We start from the raw sequence: 22,808 nt of genomic DNA on the forward strand, positions 1-22,808 counted from the left end.
TGCTGCAAATAAATGGTCTTGTGAATGATGGTTATGTTGTGAGTGGTTTTGTGAAAGATGACAAGTTTCTAATCCGACATGGATTAGTATGTAACTTTATATATTTATAGTTTTTAAAAAATATCTTTCATTGGGAGAATTTAAAATGTTTTATATTTGGGGCATCTTAATTTCATGTTGCCTTCTCAGCAGTTAAAGTGGTATTTTAAAAAAGGATAAGGAATCCTTCATCAGTGTCTTGAACACTTACCGTGGCCAGGTATTTGCTAAACTCTTCATATACATACATATTTTATCTTGCCAGGAACCTGAAGCAGTAGGTTCATTTGAAATCTCTATCATAGGAATGAAGAAATAAAGAATTAAGAGAAATTAAGCCAAATGCCTGAGATCATAGTATCACTAGTAGAGTTGAATTTAAGACTTTGCTACATTACCTTCTTCTTTGGGGCAAAAAAGAAAAGCTCGCTCATTTCTAAGTCACTGGAATTGAATCCAAAATGATCAAAACTCCTATTATTGATGGTTATGATACCTTCATCTCATACTAATAGGCAGCATAAATACCTAATTAGCCTGCAATAGATTATAACTATTAAAACAATGAGATTGAATTTTTGCCAAGTTTTTTATTAGCTGTGTCATTACCCGATTAATTACTTAATCTCTCTTGAGGTATCAGTTACCTCATCTGTGAAACGGGTATAATAGCAACTTTGTTGCTGGGAAGAGTAAATGAGATAGTACAAAGCACAGAATAATTGCACAAGAGTAAATGAGATATATGAAAAGCACATGTTGCATACAAATATAAGGAATGATAACTGTTACTATAGATTAACCAGTTCTCAGAGGGCTGTGTTTGCAAGTCTGGCTTTGTAGCATCCTGGATTTTGAATGAAAGGCTGCCACACTTAGTATACACAGGCCAAAAAGAATGGTCACTTCTACTCTGTAGAATATTGAGGAAGATTACCCAGAAATGATTGCCAAACTGGGCTAAAGAAGGTATTTACAATAGTCTTCCTGTCATCTGGGATAGAAGCTTTCACAACTGACTCTAAAGTGAATTTTAGGGCTAGAGGGTTTGTTGCCCTTGGTAGTGCTGTGGAGTCACAGCTTACAGCAACCTCAAACTCCAGGGTTCAAACTATTCTCTTGCCTCAGCCTCCCAAGTAGCTGGGAGTACAGGTGTCCAGACAAAATGTCCAGCTAGTTTTTCTATTTCTAGTACAGACGGAGTCTCGCTTTTGCTTAGGCTGAGCTCAAGGGATTCTCCTGCCTCAGCCTCCCAGAATGCTAAGATCACAGGGCCTAGCCACCATACCCAGCTCTGAGCCTATGATTCGAAAGTAGAACTTGTTGGGAGCTGAGGCAGGAGGAATGCTTTGGCAGAAGTTCAAGACCAGCCTGAGCAGAAGTGATACCTCATCTCTACAAAACAGAGAAAAATTAGCTGGGCATCATGGCCCATGCCTGTCGTCTCAGCTCAGAAGGCTGAGACAGGATGATTGCTTGAACACAGGAGTTTGAGGTTGCTGTGAGTTATGATGATGACAACGCTGCATTCTAGCCTACCCTGTCTCAAAACAAAACAACAACAAAAAGTGGAATTTCTTTCAAAATTGAAGTTAATTCTCTCAAATCCTGTCACTGCTTTATCAACTAAGTTTATGTAATATTTTAAATTCTTTATCATTATTTCAACATGTTACCAGACTTTTTTTTTTTTTTTTAAGATAGGTTTTCATTGTGCTGCCCAAGCTTAACTTGAAATCCTGGATTCAAGACATCCTCTCACCTCAGCCTCCTGAGTACCTAGGACTTTCTATAGGTGTGTGCCACTACACCTGGCTATGTTCATAGAATCTTTACCGGAAATAGAGTCCATTTTAAGAAACCACTTTCTAGCCAGGTACGGCGGTGCACACCTGTAATTCTAACACTCTGGGAGGCTGAGGCAGCTGCTGCTTGAGTTCAGGAGTTTGAGACCAGCCTGGGCAAGAGTGACACCCTGTCTCTACTAAAAAAGAAAATAGAAAAAAACAAGCCAGGCATTGTGGCAGGCTCCTGTAGTCCCAGCTACACAGGAGGCTGAGGTAAGAGCATTGATGGAGCTCAAGAGTTTCAGGTTGCTGTGAGCTATGACACTCTACCCAGGGCGACAAAATAAGACTATCTCAAAAAAAAAAAAAATAGTACAGAAAGAAAAGAAGCCACTTTCTTTGCTCATCTGTAAGAAGCAACTCCTCATTCATTCATCCATAGACGTTTGGGGGTTTTGTTTTTAGACTCATCTCACTCTGTTGCTCAGTCTGCAGTGCAATGGTAAGATCATAGCAGCCTTGAACGCCTGAATGACCTTGCCACCTCAGCCTCCTGAGTCGCTGGGGTTATAGGTGTGAGCCAGCATACTTGGCTCATTCATAAAGTTTTAATACAATGTTCCAGCAATTCAGTCACTTCTTCAGTCACTTCCCCTTCAATTCTAGTCTTATTTAGTGTTTCTAGCACATCTTCAGTTACTTCCTCCACCAGTGCCTCGAACCTTTCAAAGTCATCCATGAGAATTGGAACCAGCTTCTTCCAAATGACTGTTAATGTTGATATTTTGACTTCCTTCCATAAATGTTCTCTTCATTTTTCTCTTTTTTAAAATAACTCTTGACATGTAAAATCATGAATGTTCTCAATGGCATCTATAATGGTGAATTCTTTCCAGAAGGTTTTTTATATACTTTGCCCAGATCCATCAGAGAAATCTTTATGTATGACAGCTATAGCTTTATAGAATATATTTCTCTCTCTTTCTTTTTTCTTTCTTTCTTTCTTTCTCTTTCTTTCTCTTTCTTTTCTTTTCTTTTCTTTTTTTTTTCTTTTCTTTTGTTTCACAGAGTCTCCAGCTTTTGCTCTGGGTAGAGTGCTGTGGTGCCATCATAGCTCACAGCAACCTCCAACTCTTGGGCTCAAGCGATCCTCTTTGTCTCAGTTTTTTCTATTTTTAGTAGAGACAGGGTCTCGCTTTTTGCTCAGGCTGGTCTTTTTTTTTTTTTTTTAAGTCTTATACAAGTTTTATTTTACTGAGATTCGCAAAAAATACACTTTTTAGCAAAAGGATATGTTTTAGAGAGTAGTTGGTGAACGTGGCCCTTACAGTCTTCACGGTTTCTTCATTGGAAACCCTCTCAGATGGTAGCAGTGTTATTCTGGTTGGGAGTAAGATTCTGCCAAGTTATGGGGAAACCTGGAGTTAGGGGTGTACTAAGACTTCATACTCCCACCTGGATCAGGCTGGTCTTAAACTTGGTTGAGCTCAAGCAATCCACCCACCTCGGCCTCCCAGAATGCTAGGATTACAGGTGTGAGCCACCGTGCCTGGTCTTACAGCACATATTTCTTAAATAATAAGACTTGAAAAGCAAAATTTGTCCTCGATTCATGGGCTACAAAATAAGTGTTGGGTTAGCAGGCATGAAAACAACACACACCTCCTTGCCCCTCTCCATCAGAGCTCGTAGGTGACTACATGAATTATCAGTGACCGGTAGTATTTTGAAAGAAATATTTTTTCTTGAGAAATGCGTCTCAACAGTGGGCTTAAAATATCCCGTATACTACGCTGTAAATAGGTGTGCTATCAGCCAGACTTAGTTTTTCCATTTATAGAGCACAAGCACAGTAAATTTAGCATAACTTTTTTTTTTTTGAGACAGAGTCTCACTATGTCATCTTCAGTAGAGTGCTGTGGCATCACAACTCACAGCAACCTCAGACTCATGACGGGCTTCAGTGATTCTCTTGCCCCAGCCTCATAAGCAGCTTGGGAGTATAGGTACTCCCGCCACAACGCTATTTTTTTGTTGTAGTTGTCACTGTTGCTTATCAGGCCCTGGCAGGGTTCCAACCCACCAGCCCCAGTGTTTGTGGCCGGTGCCCTAACCACTGAGCTATGGGTGCCAAGCCAAATTCAGCATAATTATTAAGGATTTTAAAAAGGATAATTGAGCCCTGGCTTCCCTTAAAAGTCACCAGCTGTATTACCCTCTAATAAGAGGGTCAGCTTGTCCCTTGAAGGTGGAAGCCAGGCATCAACGTCTCATCTCTAGTTGTGAGAGTAGTAGATGCATCTTCTTCCAATACAAGGCTGTTCGTCTACCCTGAACATCTATCCACCTCCCTCCATGATTTTAGCTAGATCTTCTCAGTAATTTGATACAGTTACTACATGAGCACTTGCTGATCCACTTTGTACTTTCATGTCACAGAGATATTTTCTTTCCTTAAACCTCATGAACCAAACTCTGGTAGCCTCCAACTTTTTTTTTTTTTTTTTGGCCAGGACTAGGTTTGAACCCGCCACCACCGGCATATGGGACCGGCGCCCTACTCCTTGAGCCACAGGCGCCGCCGCCTCCAACTTTTCTTCTGCAGCTTTCTCATCTTTCTCAGTCTTCACAGAATCAAAGAGACTTAGGGCTTCGGTTTAAGGCAATGTTGTGATTGGTTTGATTTGTCCAGACCACCAAGACTTTCTTTATATTAGCACTTATGTGCTCGTTGGAGGAGAATTTTTAATTTCCTTTAAGAACTTTTCCTTTGTGTTCCCAGCTTGGCTAACTGTTGATACAAGAGGCGTAGCTTTCAGCCTATCTTGGCTTTTGACATGACTTCTTCCTTAAGCTTAATCATTCCTGGCTTTTGATTTAAAGTGAGAGACATACAACTCTTTCTTGAACCCCTAGCAGCCATTATAGGTTATTAATTGGTGTAATTTCATATTGTGTCTTAGGGAATAGGGCAGCTGGAGGAGAGGAAGAGAGATGGAGAAATGTCTAGTCACTGGAGTAGTCAGAACACACGCAGTATTTATTGGTCAAGTTTGCGGTCTTATATGTGTTGATTGGTGGCACCCCAAAACAATTTACAATGGTAACATCAAAGATCACTAATCACAGATCATTTTAACTTAGCTTTAGTGTCTGTATCCGTAGCTGCTGTCCAGGTGTTCAGGGAGCCCCATGCAGAGAAGAGGTCTTTTCCTTGGACCTTTATTCTGAGTCTGCAAAATGATGAGAAAGCTCTTCTTGAAATATGGGTTTGGATACACTTTTCCAAATCACATGGTGTATGTTCGAATGATAAATTCTTAGAAAATTGATAATGTATGATACCATTTCAATAAAAAATTAAAAACTATGATGAAGAATTTTTTTAAATTTATCACAAGTGGTAATGTGCTCAGAACTTTAAGGATGAAATAATCAAATAAACGACAGTATGCATTCTCATGTATTCTAATGAGCAACCACAATTTTCATGTTATCATCTCAAATGTTTAAAAAATGTATTATATACTTTTGCTTAAGCAATCTGATTTATTAAACTAAATAATTTTTACTAAAAGTAGCTTAAATAAGACATGTAATACTTACTAAATTATGTTTATTAGCATATACTACATGGGAAAAATTGGTGTTGATAATATAGGCTGAGGGTGTCCATTTTTATTTTTATTTTTATTGAGACAGAGCCCTACTCTGTTACTCTGAGTAGAGTGCCATGGCATCATAGGTCACAGCAACTTCAAACTCTTGGGCTCAAGAGATCCTCCTGCCTCAGCCTCCCAAGTGGCAGGGACTACAGGTGCCCACCACCATGCCCAGCTTATTTTTCTCTTTTTAGTAGAGAAGGGGTGTTGCTCTTGCTCAGGCTGGTCTCAAACTCCCAAGCTCAGGCAATCCACCTGCCTTGGCCTCCCAGAGTGGTAGAACTATATGTGTAAGCCACTGTGCCCACTGCCCACCGAGGGTGACCATTTAACAGATTTAAATGAGTCAACTTGAATAACAGAGAGCCAAATGTCAAATGACGAATTCCTGAAACCAGTCAATGTTTTGATACATAGGGAAAAAAATGGATGTAAGCAGAATCAAATAGGCACAAAAGCTAATAATTCTAAGGAATACTTCAACCACAGTAGTGAAAAAGTTCAGAAAACTGTGATCTATAAATTCTATGACCAGTAAGGTAATCCCTTTAAGGAAACTACCTAAATCAGTGCTCTGAGAAAAGTAAACTCATGAGATTAAATTGTTAAATCAGAATTGGGCTAGTTAGATAAAGATGAGTTTTTTCTGCTTTATGAGACTAGAATTCAAACCTAGATATTTTATATAAGAACTTGCCTATATGGAAGGGCCAAACTATACAATTTTTAATCCAAGATTTGAAAAAAATCAATTTGGCCTCTTTGCCTATTTACCCTGGCATTGGAGGCCCATTTGTCATCTTATCTTGCTCTGTAAGACTATATCTTGCTCTTTATTCTATAAACTTACCTTTCTCTTCCTCAACAGACTTTTTTTCAATGCTTGCCTTAAAAAAAAAAAAAAAGAGAGAGAGAGACTGGGTATGATGGCTCACTCCTGTAATTTCAGCACTCTAGGAAGCCAAGGCAGGTGGATTTCTTGAACTCAGGAATTTGAGACCAGCTGGTGCAAGAGCCAAACCCCATCTCTACCAAAAATAGAAAAATAGCCAGGTGTTGTGGCAGGTTCCTGTAGTTCCAGCTATTAAGGAGGCTGAGGCAATAGGATCGCCTGTGCCCAACAGTTTAAGGTTGCTATGAGGTATGACACCAGGGCACAGAGTGAGACTCTGTCTCAAAAAAAAAAGAAAAAACAATCAACCTCTTTTTTTTTTTTACTGAGACAGAGTCTCACTGTGCACCAGAACTTAATGCTGTTTGCCTCTAATTGATTTACAGGTTTCTATCATTCAGTGACTCAGAGTTAAACCTTGTACTGGAAGAAAAAGGTCCAGAATCTTTCATATAATCTCCATCTTTGTTTTGTTATCCTTGTTTTCTTCTTCAAGGCTGTTGTGGATATTCATTATAATTTTATCTATTTCATATGAAAATATTCCCTTATGGAGAGATAAGGGAGTAAATAAAAGGATGTGCAGGATTGTCTTTAATTTATAACCCCAAGAATTAATGAATTTGCTTAACTCAATTACTGTTTCCGCCTATTGAATTTACTTCATCATAAACCAAGGCCTCTCAACACTATTCTTTGTGTTACCACCTTTCTTGTTTGCAGCCCTCCAAGGCACAAAGAGGTTTGTCTCCTTGAGTTCCCCGTTGAGTTTTGTGAAGTTGCCAGAATCACTGTCTTAGGATCACTCCCAGGTGAATAATTATAAGGATGTTTACTATGTGTTAATGACCTGCCTACCAGTAATAACCTTTTTTTCATATACATTTGTTTATTTGGTTTCCACTTTTTGCCTTCACAAAATTAAAAAGGCTTTCCAAAAGGAATGTATTAATTTGCATTCCCACCAGCGGTGCAAAAGTGTTCCCTTTTCTCCACATCTACGCCAACATCTCTGGTCTTGGGATTTTGTGATATAGGCTAGTCTCACTGGAGTTAGATGGTATCTCAAAGTAGTTTTGATTTGCATTTCTCTGATGATTAAAGATGATGAGCATTTTTTCATATGTCTGAAGGCCGTGCGCCTGTCTTCTTCAGAGAAGTTTCTCTTCAAGTCCCTTGCCCATCCTGCAATGGGATCACTTGTTCTTTTCTTGCTTGTACGTTTGAGTTCTCTGTGAATTCTGGTTATTAAACCTTTGTTGGAGACATAACCTGCAAATATCTTCTCCCATTCTGAGGGCTGTTTGCTTGCTTTACTTACTGTGTTCTTGGCTGTGCAGAAGCTTTTTAGTTTGATCAAGTCCTTCTTAGTAAAGTGTCTCAAGAATGGAAGAAAAAGTACCCAATGTACTCACCCTTATTATGAAACTAATGTAGGACCTTCACATGAAAGCTATAACCCAGTTACAACCTAAGAATAGGGAGAAAGGGGAAAGGGAGGGGAGGGAGGAGGGGGGAGGGGGAAGGAGGGGGATTAATGGGATTACACCTGCGGTGCATCTTACAAGGGTATGTGTGAATCCTAGTAAATGTGGAATGTAAAAGTCTTAGCAAAATAACTAAGAAAATGCTACAAAAGCTATGTTAACTAATGTGATGAAAATGTGTCAAACGATCTATGAACCAAGTGTATGGTGCCCCACGATCATACTAATGTACACAGCTATGGTTTAATAAAAATAAATAAATTTTAAAAAAATTAAAAAGGCTTAAAATTTAATAACAATAACAATGTTTAAGATAAGGACTAGAAACAAAAACCTCATAAAGAACTAACAAAGATAAATACATTCAGAAAAGAAATCAGACGATCGCTGCAACGAAATCCAGTAATAACCTTTGAGTTCGTGGCTCTTTGATAAACGTGAAGCTGAGTCCTCTGAGAATTGCCCAGTCCACTACTATTGGGCAACAGTAATACAAGTGGAAGACCAATGTGCAGGGATTACATAAAGCCAACAAATGATAGATTGGCTTGCCTTTCACTCAGTTCTCTTTATCAACCCTTCCTGTGGTTAGATGCATGACTTGGTACTCCCAGTTCCTGCACAGTTTGCAGCCTGTCCCCCTCTCACCACCCTGCCCAGCCTTCTGCTCGCCCACATGAGTGTGACCACTGCAGCTTCACCAGTACTAATGACTGGTATCCTGTGGTCAATGGACTTCCACTTCCCACTGCAGATGACCTGTCTCAGTTCCTCCCTTCTCTCCTTACTCAGCTTAGATCCCATGGTTCTTCCCTGTAATCATTCTTCTGATGCTTGCTCCCTCCACTGGGCCACCTGGCAAAGATCCAGCCCCTACTTAAACCTCATTCTCTTATATGTTGAGTTTATGTGAAGAAGCTGAGCATTCTTGAACCAACCAACCAGCCTTAACTACTGACTGAATTCATATATACAAATCTCAAATGGATGTTAAATACTTCCTAGGAGAAAACTTCCTTCTAAAAGAGACTATCTCACACACATTGTCCTCAAACTTCCCGCTGTCCCTTTTCTTCCCTCACTCTCAGCGGGTAATCTTTTCTCCACTGGCCAAAATAGAAGCAATCACAAGGAATGCCCTCATGGTCCAGTCACCAAATCCATCAAATCTGGGAATCTCTCAGTGCCCCAGTGGGAGCACCAATCCTCTGTCAGGGCCACTCTGTCCTGGGCATTGTATCTCATCCCCTCCTGTTCCCTCTGTCTTCTGTTGGAGATGATTTTTAAACAGTAAGTAACTCTCTGCTCTGGAAGGCAAGTCTTCCTCCAGAGCCTAATGTGTAACAGAGGTAAAGGTCTGAAAAAGGGCAATGAATTTATGAGTTGTCTCTTTAAAACCTCATACCCTTTGGGGGAATTAAAACCAATGTTCCTGCCCAAGGCCAGTAATCACAGGGACAAAAAACTGTTTTTTGCTGTTTGTTTTCTATTATCATAAGCCACATGAGATGGTTCAACAGAACTTTCCGGACAAAGATCATGTAGACTTGAGCCCAAGCACCAACCCCCACACTCCACCTTTAAAAATCCCTGTATTTCTACTTGAAGTCAGAATGGTGAACTTTGAGATGCTAGTCCACTGCCCTCCTCATTTGCTGGCACATTAATACACTTCTCTTTCCTTTTCCTCAAACTACTTCTCCTCAGTCACTGTTCTTCATTCTCACTGATTCAGCTTAGGGGACAAGAACCAAACTTTCAGTAACAAAGGGATTCGCTCTGTGATGCTATTACTAAACCAGTCTAGCTGTAGGGGAGAAAACTTTGCTTGTTTAATTCCAGTAATGGAGGAGCCTGCAAATTAAACTGACAAAAGATTAGAGAGAGAAAAGACAGGTTTTTATTCATGGATATGTGACATTTGATAAAGGAAAAGAATTTTTATCTGAGGAAGGGGAGTCTTTTTAAATTATCAGGCCCAGAGAGTTATTAGTATTGTTGTTAGTTTAGAAACAGGGTCTCACTCTGCCACCAAACCTGGAGTGCAGTATGGTGTGTAGTTACAGCTCATCCCAGCCTTGAACTCCTGGGCTCGAGGGATCCTCCTGATAGCCTCTGAGTTACTCAGACTACAGGCACATGCCATCATGTTCAGCTAATTTTTTCTTTCTTTTTTTTTTTTTTTGCAGAGAAAAGATCTTGCTGTGATACCCAGACTGATCTCAAGCAATACTCCCAGCTAAGTCTCCCAAAGCACTAGGATTACACTGGCCCAGAGAGACAACAAAATGAGACAGCAAATACATCCTGCTTCCCCTTTGAACTATGTGTTCATTTCTTGAAGCAGTTTGCTATTGCCACAAGTAGCTATAAATTAGCTCAGTAATACACACAAGACAACTTGGAAGTGTGTCCCAGGCGGCTGTCCTGATCCTTGGCTCAAATAAACTCTCTATGTTAACACCTTGCTGACCAGTCACAAGTCACCCAGTAGGTAGATAGCTTCTTTGGAAAATTGCAGGTCAACAATGTATTAATTTCTTGTCAGTTTCTTTTCTTTTCTTTCCTTTTATTTTGGTGAGGCAGAGTCTCTGTGGCCCAGAGTAGAGTGCCACGGCCTCCACCTAGCTCACAGCATCCTTAAACTCCTGGGGTCAAGCAATTCTCCAACCTCACCCTTCTGAGTAGCTGGGACTACAGGTGCCTGCCACAATGCCCAGCTAGTTCTTCTGTTTTCAGTAGTGACAGGGTCTCAACTCCCCTGGTCTCACTCTCCAGAGATCAAGCCATCCACTTGTGGTGGCCTCCCAGAGTCTAGGACTACAGGCGTAAGCCACCATACCCAGCCTGTTTTTAAGTTTTTGTTATTTCACTACAATGTAGATCAAAACCTAAACCATTTGCTGGCTGTGCCTCTGAAGAAGAGCCAGCATTTAACTTTCTTCATGATGTTTTTATTTGACTCCCTGAAGGAATGGGGTTTTTTCCTTGTTGTTTTGGCATGCGAATTTTATTTTTGGTTATAATCCCTATGCATTGTATTTCCACTACTTAAATTATTAATCTGTCATTGTCTTTTTCAAAAATCCCTAAAACATGGTATTCTGAAGGTTAAAGAGAATTCAACAAATGATAGCAGCGTTTTACATTAGTGACGGCTGAGGACTCACTTTTTGCTACTCTGTAATGCCATCTGTAGGGATCACGGTGAAATGGGCCTTTTTTCCCTTTGGTTGGCTTGCTGAAAGATCAACTCACAATTATGGTAGATTAATAAGAGAAAGGTTTATTTCCAAATACCACATGCATGCAGGAAATCACAAGAAAATCCAAGAATGATTACCCAAAGTCTCAGTGATGGTCAGAGGCTTTTTTTTTTTTTTAATAGCTATAACCGGAACCACTCAGACTGCATTCTCTCCCTTTTACTCCCCCAAAGCGGGAGAATGATTATCAATGGCAAGTGGCAACTGCAGTAAAGCAACGCCAAGAGCCGACTTCACGCTCAAGAGAGAACCTTGCTCCTCCTCTTCCTGGTTTCCTGTGCTCTACACATTCAGAGAGACTTCTCTAGAATTGACCTATAGAAATGATCCCTGGGTGGTGCCTGTGGCTCAGTGAGTAGGGCACTGGCCCTATATACCAAGCGTGGTGGGTTCCAACCCAGCCCCAGCCAAACTGCAACAGCAACAACAAAAATAGCCAAGTGTTGTGGCGGGCGTCTGTAGTCCCAGGTACTCGATAGGGTGAGGCAAGAGAATCACCTAAGCCCAAGAGCTGGAGGTTGCTGTGAGCTGTGATGCCACGGCACTCTACTGAGGGTGACAAAGTGAGACTCTGTCTCTAAAAAAATAAAAGAAAAAAGAAATGATCCCTGAAAGTATAGTCTTTGGCCAGAGACTTTTTTTATTATTATTATTTTCTATTTTGCAGTTTTTGGCCAGGGGTGGGTTTGAACCCACCACCTGTGGCGTATGGGGCCAGCACCCTAATCCTTTGAGCTACAGGCGCAGCCCCTGGTCAGAGACTATTAAAGATGCCTTTTAGAAAGGAGGGGGTTGAGTGTGGAAAGTATATGTGCAGCAAGTGGTTGCTAGGGGGCATGTGTGTAGATGGGTGGAAACAGATTGATGTATAGATTAACCTAAGAGACAGGTTTTCTGCTTCAGATGACCTTAGGGCCAGGTCTATTAGTATGCAATAAGAAAGTCAGCAGCCCCTTTTGATTCTAAATCAGATTACTCAGGTTTTATGTAGGTAGAGGAAAGACTTCTTCTAATGCTGTCTGATCATGAATGGGCTTTAATTCAAAATATTCTTTATATACCAAGGAATCATATTTGGGGGTGAAATTTTCTTAGCTCCTTCACACCCATTTTAGCTTTTGGGCATTTGTTAAATTCCTCATTGAAGACAGACAAAGTGGTGTGCACCTGTAGTCCTAGCTATTTGAAAGGCTAAAGTGGGAATATTGCTTGAGCCTGTGAGTTTGAGACTATGTCTTTAAATAATTAAATTGTGGGCAGCGCCTGTGGCTCAAAGGAGTAAGGCACTGGTCCCATATGCAGGAGGTGGTGGGTTCAAAATCCAGCCATGGCCAAAAACTGCAAAAAAAAAAAAAAAAAAAAAAAAGATTAAATCGTGGCCAGGTGCAGTGGCTCACGCCTGTAATCCTAGCACCCTTGGAGGCCGAGGCAGTGGATAGCTTGAGCTCAGGAGTTTGAGACCAGCCTGAGCAAGAGTCAAACCCTATCTTTACTAAAAATAGAAAAACAACGTGGGCCTGGTGGTGCAAGCCTATAGTCCCAACTACTTGGAAGGCTGAGGCAAGAGGAGAGGAGGGGATGGCTCAAGCCCAAGCATTTGAAGTTTTTGTAATCTTTGATGCCACAGCACTTTCTCTCTTTTTTTCCAGGCAGATGCCTTCTCCTTCCACCTTCCATCTCCACTTGAAACAGGACTATCTGGGAATCAGACTTCCTGGTAATGAGGGACAGCTTTATACTGAGAGAGGATCCCTGAGAAGGGTGAGGTCTAGAAGACCAGCTCTTTTCAAGGAGACCACAAGGATACACATGCAGGGTCCTCTCCATGGTGACTCAGCTCTTGGGAATTTGTAAACATAACTTCCTGAAACTTGGAAATTTCCAAGTTCTGTGAATCCTGTAGTTCTGTAAGGGTAGGAATAGCATCTCCCGTTTGATTCAAACTGGCCAATGAGAAGGGTACCTGTGGGGTGGAACTTTTTGACTGTCAATAAAAAGGGAAAGACCAAGGCAGTGGGGGAGCGTGGCCATTTGGAATTCTTCTATGCCGTAAGACCCCAGCTGGTGAATAAAGCCCTTCCTCTTATAAACGTGGTGTTTGGGTGCTCTTTCTCTCCGTTGGGCCTTGTCTTCCTGCAACATTTTTGGTTCCCTGACCGAGAAGTGAGATCACCCCTGGAGAGAACACACACCTGGTAGTTGCCGCCAATCCTCTGAACACCCACGTGGGGGCCCCTGATTGGGCTGGGCGACGTGAACCACTAAGCATGCCAGGGAGGCAGTTTGGCCTCCCTGTGTGGATGCCTCGACTAGGCTGAGAAAGGACCCCATCAGTGGGTCTTCGAGGAATCAAACACAGGGAGGAACTGGCATGCAGGAACAGGTACCTACGCAGGGAGACGTCTAAGGCAAGGTATGATGGATCTGGGGATCCCACTACAGTTTTAGTGGAAGAGGAGCCTGATCAACTCCTTGGGCATTAGATCCCCGGCAGGTCTGTTGAGAGGTGTGTGAGAGTGTGTGGATGTGGTGTGACTGAGAGAACTCCGAGGGTGGAGTTGGACCTCCCTTCACAGGGCCTAGGGAAGTGTTGGTTTGCTCCTATGGCTAAGAAGCAGCTCAAGTGGGAAATCAAGGCTGCCCAGGTTGAGAAGTGAGTTGGAATTGTGTACATGTGAGTGCTTTGAGAATGACTGAGGTGGGTAAGAATGGGTTTCGCCTCTCCCCCCCCATTCCTGGAGTGAAAAGAATGTGCTCCAACTTTGCCCCCTGGCTATTCTGAGAGAAACTGGAAGTTCCAGGTTTTCCGCTTTCTGTCTTTGGTGGCGGCCACTTGGCCATGTGGGACTTGGGAGAAAATGAAAAGACATTAGAAAGAATGTTATTGTAGTTTTGTTACTGGAATGTTTTGGTGAGTGTTTGGTCTCAGGAATTTGAGAATTGAGCCCACGGGCCACAGATAAGTGATAAAATGGCATTTTGTTGGACTGAGGGGCATACAGAGAGAGTGGAGAGTGCCAGAGCTACTGGCAGAGGGGTTGTGCCTTGGAAAGTGTTGCGGTTGGGGCAGTCCAGTGAGCTCTGGATGGCTCTTGAAAATCTGGGGAAGAGAGTGTAAATCTCGTGCTGGACGAGGCTGTATCCATATAAGAATAGGTCTCCAAGGTGAACAGCCTCTGGAAGGGGGGGAGGAGGCCTGGATCGGAGGTTTCCTGCATAAGTCCTTTTTCTAGGGGTAAATAATTGGCCCTGAGAAATATTTTGGCCAGGACTTGGTAAATGGAAAATACCTTTACAAACGGAAGGGGTGTTCTAGCAAATGAAAGAATGCAGTGCCTCATCCTGGACAAGGTTATTAGGTCTTTGCTGCAGCTTTTGTCTGGGGAGGAGATTAGGGTGTGTGCTCCTTAGTCAGAGGGGAGCCGTTTAAAAGGTTTCGGGCTGCTTTGTCCATGACCTTGCTGGGGCTCAGAGGGTTTGTGACTGGAGATGAGAGTCTGATGTCTAAGCTCACCAGAGCCTGAAAAATGGGGGTTCCCTGTCCGGCCCTGAGGGGAAAATCCTGTATCAATGTTACATCTCATAAAATGTCTCTTATTTGTAAAATGTAATAATTTGGTTGTTTAAATTGTTGGGGAAACGGAGTCTTTGTCAAAGGATAAGATTCTTGCCTTTTAAACCTTCTAGTTATCAGTTTGGCTGAGTGAATGGGTGACTTCATGGTAAACTGGGATCCTGTTTTGTGGGAAGTGAGTTTTTGAGGATAAGGGAAATTAGACAGAAAGGAGAATGGCATTGTGTAAAGAAAGAATCTTGTGTGATAAATTTTGTCCTGAAACAGAATGTTTGTGTAAGAAAGTGGAAGACGGGGCAAAAGTTAAAGAAAGTTTAGAATGTTTGTACATGGTCTGTGCAGGTTAAATGAACCTCATAAAAGAGAATTTGAGTTCCTTTCTGTCCGACATCTAAGCCAGGTTGCGGTAGTGGCAGCTCCTCTCCTAGCTTCGCAATGCCGCCCAAGGACGACAAGAAGAAGAAAGATGCCGGAAAGTCGGCCAAGAAAGACAAAGACCCAGTGAACAAATCTGGAGGCAAGGCCAAAAAGAAGAAGTGGTCCAAAGGCAAAGTTCGGGACAAGCTCAACAACCTAGTCTTGTTTGACAAAGCTACGTATGACAAACTCTGTAAGGAAGTTCCCAACTATAAGCTTATCAATCCAGCTGTGGTCTCTGAGAGACTGAAGATTCGAGGTTCCCTGGCCAGGGCAGCCCTTCAGGAGCTCCTTAGTAAAGGCCTTATCAAACTGGTTTCAAAGCACAGAGCTCAAGTAATTTACACCAGAAATACCAAGGGTGGAGATGCCCCAGCTGCTGGTGAAGATGCATGAACAGGGTCCAACCAACCATATATTTGAAAAAATAAAACTTTATTGAACAACAACAAAAAAAAAAAAAAAAGAGAATTTGAGAAAGAATTTACATGTAATCCAGTTGACTATGTATTTCCTTTAAAATCTTTTGGCTTGTAATTTTGTTTAAACAAATGTTTTAGCCCTTTAATATTTGACAAACCTTCCAAAATAAAAACTCTAAATCTGGGGCTTGGTGCCCGTAGAGCAATGGTTGCAACGCTGACCACATGCACCAAGGCTAGTAGGTTCAAACTTGGCCCAGGCCAACAACAATAAAAAACAAACCACCCAACTCTAAATTTGGTCTTCTTGAAGTATTAAGACCACTGAAAGTCATGGGAAAACAAATTAAACTTATTTGATTTATTCAAAATATACAGGAAACATTGTCAAATGTGAAATGGTGATTAATTTTATGTGGGTTATGATTATATATATGTTCCAATATTATAAAGCATTTGTCTGTCCTAATGTATAAAGCATTGGTCTGTCCCAATGTATAAGACATTGGTCTGTCCTAACATATATTATCGGTAATAATTTTAATTCATCTAAAAAGAAAGTATTTTTTATGTAACTAGCTGAGTCCAAAGTTTATCCTAAAAAGAAAAAGAAATATTAAGAGAGGCTGACAAATTCTCTCAAATTCAAATTCCTGATGTCTTTGTAAATTAAATACCTTCGGACTAAAAAGCAGATTTTTAGAACTTTCATTGGAAAGTTAACATGTCTATGAGTATTGCTGACCTAACTTCAACAGAACAGAAATCAGTTACGTGGAACTGGGCTAGTTTGTAATGGCTTTTTGTTCAAAATATTGTTGATTCTTTCTGTGTTCTGTTTTCCAGAAGTCAAAAAAATAATTTTCTGTCTTTTGAGCTATTTGTAGCTTTTCAAGCAATGTATGTACTTATGAGCAGAAACATGTAATTTGAAACGTATTTTTTCTCTCTCCTTGATTTCTCCAGAATTTGAAAGCCATTGTAAGTATTCTTAATTTCTGACAATACAGTTATTTGCATAAGTTCAATAAGAATCTGTTTTGTTCTTAGGACATGATGAAGGCACTGGTATTTTACCAAGGCTTTGGCTGGAATAGCATTTCCAGAGATGTCCAGACTGCATTAAGGGATTAAGGTTGACTTTATAAGGCCAATAAAAAAGCCCTTTGGAAAACTGGCCAGATACCCATCAGTAACATTTCCTGATCTGTGGTAAGTAACGAAGGTCGCTTGCTGACGGGTCCGGGAATCTAAATGTGCTTGGGGACCTCAAGAGAAGAGGGATTTACCTAATGCATAAAGGTATCTAATGGCATGGATGAAACCTGGGCTCTGAAAGGCTTTTAAAAAGTCCAGCCTGAGATTCCTTATAAAAGGTTCTAGCAAAGCCAATTTTAGAGGAAAGAAGAGCCTAGATGGCTAATAATTAATGTTTTTACTGCACTTTATGGAAATAATCAGACCCTGAATACCGAAGGTACAGTTTATTTTGGCAAATAAGTTAGTTCTACTATAATTTGCCTTTAGTAAAGAGAGAAATTGGAGAGATAAAAATAGTTTAAAAGGAGGAAAAAGAGGCTGTGGGCCACCTGTATTTAGATCCCAGCCTTGTCTGTACTGTCAACTCAAAATGAGAGGTAACTATTTTACTAAATTGATCTGTTAAATGGGACTAAGAGACTGGCCAAAGAGTATAGAATTATATACAGTAATTATATTTACTCTGAAGCCTTAAGACTCAACAAAGTTTGCCTATAGGCTACACTGGAAAAACTGGTGCAGTATTAAATGTTATCTAGAATTTCCCAGTAAATGGTGTAACTGTAACACTGTATCCTACTCTGTTGAATCTGCTGCAGGCAGAAGTTAAGTAGTTCACTAGCCTTGACTTAAAAGATGCCTTTATCAGTATAAGGCTGGCCCTGGAGAGCCAGAGGCTGTTTGCTTTCCAATGGGAGACCAGATATGGAAACTTGGATCCAGTACACACGGACCAGGTTGCCACAGGGGTTCAAAACACCCATGATTTTTGGAGAAGCACTGGCTTGTGACCACCAGAAATTCCCAGCTGAGGAATTAGAATGTGTGCTGTTCCAATATGTCGATGACCTCCTTTCAGGACACCTTACCCAGGAGGGGTGCGCCCAAGGCATGAACTGTCTTTTATGACATCTAGAAGTATATGGCTATAAAGTATCCAAATGGAAGGCCCAGATTTTCCAGCCACAAGTATGTTATCTAAGATTTACTATCCAGCAGGGGTAGAGGTATCTAGGCATGAAATGGAGATGGGTCATTAATTGCCTCCTCAGCCCCATGAGCCAAAAGCAGGTTTGGAAATTCTTAGGCCCGGTTGGCTTCTGTCACCTTTGGATCCCCAACTTTGCCATCTTAGCTAAGCCCTTGTATAAGGCAACTAAAAGAGAGGAGGGAGAGCCCTTGCAGTGGGGAGGAGAATAGGAACATGCCTTCTCCCAGCTAAAGATGAGGCTGATGGCTGCACCTGCATTGGGACTGCCAGACTTGGCCAAGCCCTTTACTCTGTATGTCTCAGAGAGAGATAAAATGGTTGTGGGCGTGTTAACCCAGCTAGTTGGGTCCTGGCCAAGGCCTGTAGCCTACCTCTTTAAGCAGTTGTATGGAGTGACAAAAGGATGGCCACCCTGCTTATGGGCTCTAGCTGCTACTGCTCTCCTTATGCAAGAAGCTGATAAGCTGACTCGAGGGCAGGATCTCAGAGTGAAAGTACCCCACTCTGTGGTCACTTTGATGAATACAAAGGGACATTTCTGGCTCTCTAATGCAAGATTAACTAAGTACCAAAGCTTAATGTGTGGTAACCCACGCACAGCAATAGAAGTATGTAACACCCTGAACCCAGCCACATTCCTTCCAGTCAGTGGAAGAGAGACTGAGCATGACTTGCGTGACCAGCCCTGGACAGATGCAGACCGGGACTTGTATGTAGATGAAAGCAGTTACGTGACGGTGCAAGGTGAGCGGCGGGCTGGGTATGCAGTGGTCACCTTAACAGAGACTGTGGAGGCTAAGCCCCTACCCCAAAGAACATTGGCTCAGAAGACTGAGTTAATTGCCTTGACCCAAGCCTTAGAATTAAGCCAAGGAAAAAGTGTAAATATTTACACTGACTCTAAGTATACTTTTCTGACTCTCCAACTACATGGGACATTGTACAAGGAGAAGAGACTATTAAATTCTGGGAAAAAAGACATTAAATATCAGCAAGAGATAACTTAAGTTGCTAGAGGCAGTATGGAAACCCCGGAAAGTGGCAGTTATGCACTGTCGTGGACATGAAAGAGATGCTTCCACCATCACTAAGGGGAATACCAGAGCCGATAGTGAGGCAAAGAGGGCTGCCTCCCAGCCATACCAGGTGTCACCAGTGGCTCCCCTCATCCCATGGGTTCTGGAGCTCACCTCTATCTACTCCCAGGAGGAGAAGGAATGGTTGGCAGCGGAGGGAAACCAGAAAGCAGAGGGAGGATGGATAAAGATGCCAGATGGACAAGTAGCAGTCTCCCAGATTCTAGGAGCCACTGTGGTGACAGGAGTATTTGATGAAGTTGCTGGGCCAGTACTTCTACATCTCCCACCTGGCAGCCCTGGCCAAAACTGTCAGTCTACAGTGTGTCACCGGCAGCCAGTTCAACATGTGCCAAGGACCAGTGGTACCGCCAGGAATCCAGTCGTATGGAGCAAAGCCCTTTGAGGACTTCCAGGTAGACTTTACTAAAATGCCCAGGTTTCGAGGGAACAAGCACTGGCTGGTGATGGTCTATCAGACTTGGAATAGGTAAAAGCCTTCCCCACTGGGATAAAAAGAACTCCTAAAATAGTAAAAATATTGCCCAGAGAAATCGTCCCATGATTTAGGCTGCCACTCTAGTTTAAATTTGACAATTGGCTAGCCTTCATAGCAAAACTAGTCCAAATAATAAGCTAAAGCTTTGAATAATTTATAGGCCTCAAAGCTTAGATGATTAAAGTGCATAAACAGGACCATCAGAGCAGAAATTGGTAAACTCTGCCAGGAAGCAAAGCTTAACTGGATGCAGGCCTTACCGCTGGTGTTGTTCAAAGAGACCTCTGCCAATTCTCTGCAATTTAGCAGGAAATCCTAAACGAACTGGAAAAGACTGAACTGAATAGACAAAAACCCTAGAAAGAGTAACAAGGAAAATCTCCACTGGGGTAATTAACCTTGTTCTGTTTAGTCTTTGGTGTCTGTACATCTTTCCTCTCTGGAAGATCAAGGGGACCAAGTCTAGGTCTGGAATCAGAACCTGGTTCCCCTGAAACCAAGGTAGAAAGGACTTTACACCATCATTCTGACCACACACACAGCAGTGAAGATGGAAAGAATCCTCACCTAGAGTCATCACAGCTGGCTGAATAGGACTTCACTGCCCCTTGAAAAGTAAAGGTAACTTTTAAAACAATCAACATGCCCTGCTCCAGCCACATACTGGGAGCTGGCTGGTCAACACACGGCTGAGGAAACTCCTCGAGGGACTTGTCTTAATTGAACTTTGAACTTTGGGAAAAGGGGGAAAATGTCACAGGGAAAAGTAAAAACTCATATATATATTAGCCCACCACCATGGTACTATTAAGGCCTGAGTAGAGAACCCAAGAAGAGTCACAGTCCCTAAAACCTCAGTGCTGAAAAGTAATGAATATTGGCACCTGCAGAAAGAAGCTGATATTGAGACCCCAAATTAAAATATATTGGAGTCTCAAAAGGGGGGAATGAGAGAGGACACCGGAGAAGGGTGAGGTCTAGAAGAACAGCTCTTCTCAAGGAGACCACAAGGATACACCTGCAGGGTCCTCTCCACGGTGACTCAGCTCTTGGGAATTTGTAAACTTAACTTCCTGAAACTTGGAAATTTCCAAGTTCTGTGAAATCCTGTAGTTCTATAGGGAAGGGAATAGCATCTCCTGTTTGATTCAAACTGGCCAGTGAGAAGGGTACCTGTCAATAAAAAGGGAAAGACCAAGGCAGTGGGGGAGCGTGGCCATTTGGAATTCTATGCCATAAGCTCCTGGCTGGTGAATAAAGCCCTTCCTCTTATAAACGTGGTGTTTGGGTGCTCTTTCTCTCCGTTGGGCCTTGTCTTCCTGCAACAACACTCAGACTTTGTTTTTTTTTTTTTTTTATTAAATCATAACTATATACATTGATATGATCATGGGGCATCATACACTCGCTTCATAAACCATTTGACACATTTTTATCACAGTGGTTAACATAGCCTTTCCGGCGTTATCTCAGTTACTGTGCCAAAACATTTACATTCTACCTTTACCAAGTTTCGATAATTAAAGGGGACGTGCATTCCCAAGATAAAAAGTTTCTCTTCTTTCTCATTCCCCCTTTTAATCAAAAATCCTTTTGCTGGGTGGCGCCTGTGGCTCAAAGGAGTAGGGCGCTGGCCCCATAAGCTGGAGGTGGCAGATTCAAACCCAGTCCAAAAAAAAAAAAAAATCCTTTTGCTTGAAAGCATTAATGATCAAAGTCTGAGTGTTTCGCAACACAACACTCAGACTTTGATCATTAATGCTTTCAAGCAAAAGGATTTTTTTTTTTTGGACTGGGTTTGAATCTGCCACCTCCAGCTTATGGGGCCAGCGCCCTACTCCTTTGAGCCACAGGCGCCACCCAGCAAAAGGATTTTTGATTAAAAGGGGGAATGAGAAAGAAGAGAAACTTTTTATCTTGGGAATGCACGCCCCCTTTAATTATCACATTGAAATCTGACAGTGTGTGACAGCAGTCACATCTCACTTCACTTTGAGCTAAGTAATTATCACTTGAAGCCACTTGCTACTGGGGCTGTCGACTAACTGATGCCAAGTAGCCATAAACTGCCATACATGGGACATCATAACTCAGATCCTATAGTTCAAGATTGCATACCTGAGACAGGAAAGTGGACCCCGCAAACTGGGGTCTGGCCTGAAGGCCATGTGGGTTCCTGGCTTCACACAGGAAAGAATTCAAGGGTGAGCCAGAGTAAAGCAAAATTTACTGAAATAACCAAGAAACAGGAGAAAGGCTTGCTCGATAGGCAGAGCAGTGGCTTCTCTCTGAGCAAAAGAGAATAGCATCTTTTGAGTTTCCAGCTCTTATTTTACACCTTCTGTTTACTTTAATGGTAAGTGAAGGGAGGATTATTCACACGGTTTCTGTGAAAGGAGTGGGGAATTCTCAGAACAGAGGGTTCCTCTTCTTTTAAAACCATATAGGGTAACTTCCAGGAACCACCATGGCCGTTGTAAACTGTCATGGTGTTGGTGGGAGTTACTTTTAGTGTGCTAATACATTATAAGCAGAGTATTAAAAGGCATGAGCAATGAAGGTAACCTGAAGTCATTTTTCTGTGGTCATCTGGGTTCCAGATGGTTTTGCTCACTTTCTCCTTTGTCTGTTGTTTTATTAGAGACCTTGGTTTGGGGCCTTGTGATTCCTTATTGAGCAAAGCCTGCTGTATTCCCTAGCTCATAGCCAGTAACAAATTGACTATAAGTCAAAGAGAATTCTTGTCAAACACTTTGTATAAGCCCACTCCTTGTCCCCTTTTATATTTATTTATTTATTTAATTTTAATTACATCAAATTAATTAGAGGGTACAATTTTTAGGTTACCTTGTTCTTACTTCCAGGCCCCTTTTATATTTAAAAACCTGCTTGTAACAAAGGCTGAATGGAGTACTTCCCAAGGCAAATTGGAAGTGTGTCCTGACCAGCTCTCTTCACTTTTGACTCAGATAAACTTTTTGTGCTAATTGTGCTAATTATGCTAATTTTATGCTAGTTTCCTTCTTTAGGTCAGCAGGCACAATTGGAATGGGGTTTTTGGAGGTTTTGTTTGGAGGCTCTGCTTTTAGGCAGATAGAGAGTTTAGGGGGAAAAAGGCTTATTCTCAAACACTTTCAGCTCAAAATAATTTTTTTTTTTTTTTTTTTTTTTTGAGATAGAGCCTCAAGCTGTCGCCCTGGGTAGAGTGCCATGGCGTCACAGCTCACAGCAACCTCCCACTCCTGGACTCAAGCGATTCCCTGCCTCTACCTCCCAAGTAGCTGGGACTACAGGCACCCGCCACAATGCCTGGCTATTTTTTGGTTGCAGCTGTCATTGTTGTTTGGCAGGTCCTGGCTGGATTCGAACCTGCCAGCTCAGGTGTATGTGGCTGGCGCCTTAGCCACTTGAGCCACAGGTGCCAAGCCAGCTCAAA

General features: G+C 41.9%; 1 protein-coding gene and 1 non-coding gene across 2 annotated transcripts; one reads left to right on the forward strand and one right to left on the reverse strand.

Moving 5' to 3' along the window:
- Nucleotides 1-11,266: 11,266 nt before the first annotated feature.
- Nucleotides 11,267-11,477, reverse strand: LOC128591815 (small nucleolar RNA U3). Its single transcript, XR_008381666.1, has one exon. It is a non-coding gene; the product is annotated as a small nucleolar RNA U3 (small nucleolar RNA).
- A 3,609-nt stretch (nucleotides 11,478-15,086) lies between these two features.
- On the forward strand, nucleotides 15,087-15,567 carry LOC128588222 (40S ribosomal protein S25-like). The gene has a single exon (XM_053594914.1). The coding sequence runs from the start codon at nucleotides 15,143-15,145 to the stop codon at nucleotides 15,518-15,520; it is 378 nt and encodes a 125-aa protein (XP_053450889.1). The 5' UTR covers nucleotides 15,087-15,142; the 3' UTR covers nucleotides 15,521-15,567.
- Nucleotides 15,568-22,808: the final 7,241 nt, after the last annotated feature.

The sequence above is a fragment of the Nycticebus coucang genome, chromosome 1 (genome assembly GCF_027406575.1).
Source record: "Nycticebus coucang isolate mNycCou1 chromosome 1, mNycCou1.pri, whole genome shotgun sequence".
NCBI classification, from domain to species: domain Eukaryota; kingdom Metazoa; phylum Chordata; class Mammalia; order Primates; family Lorisidae; genus Nycticebus; species Nycticebus coucang.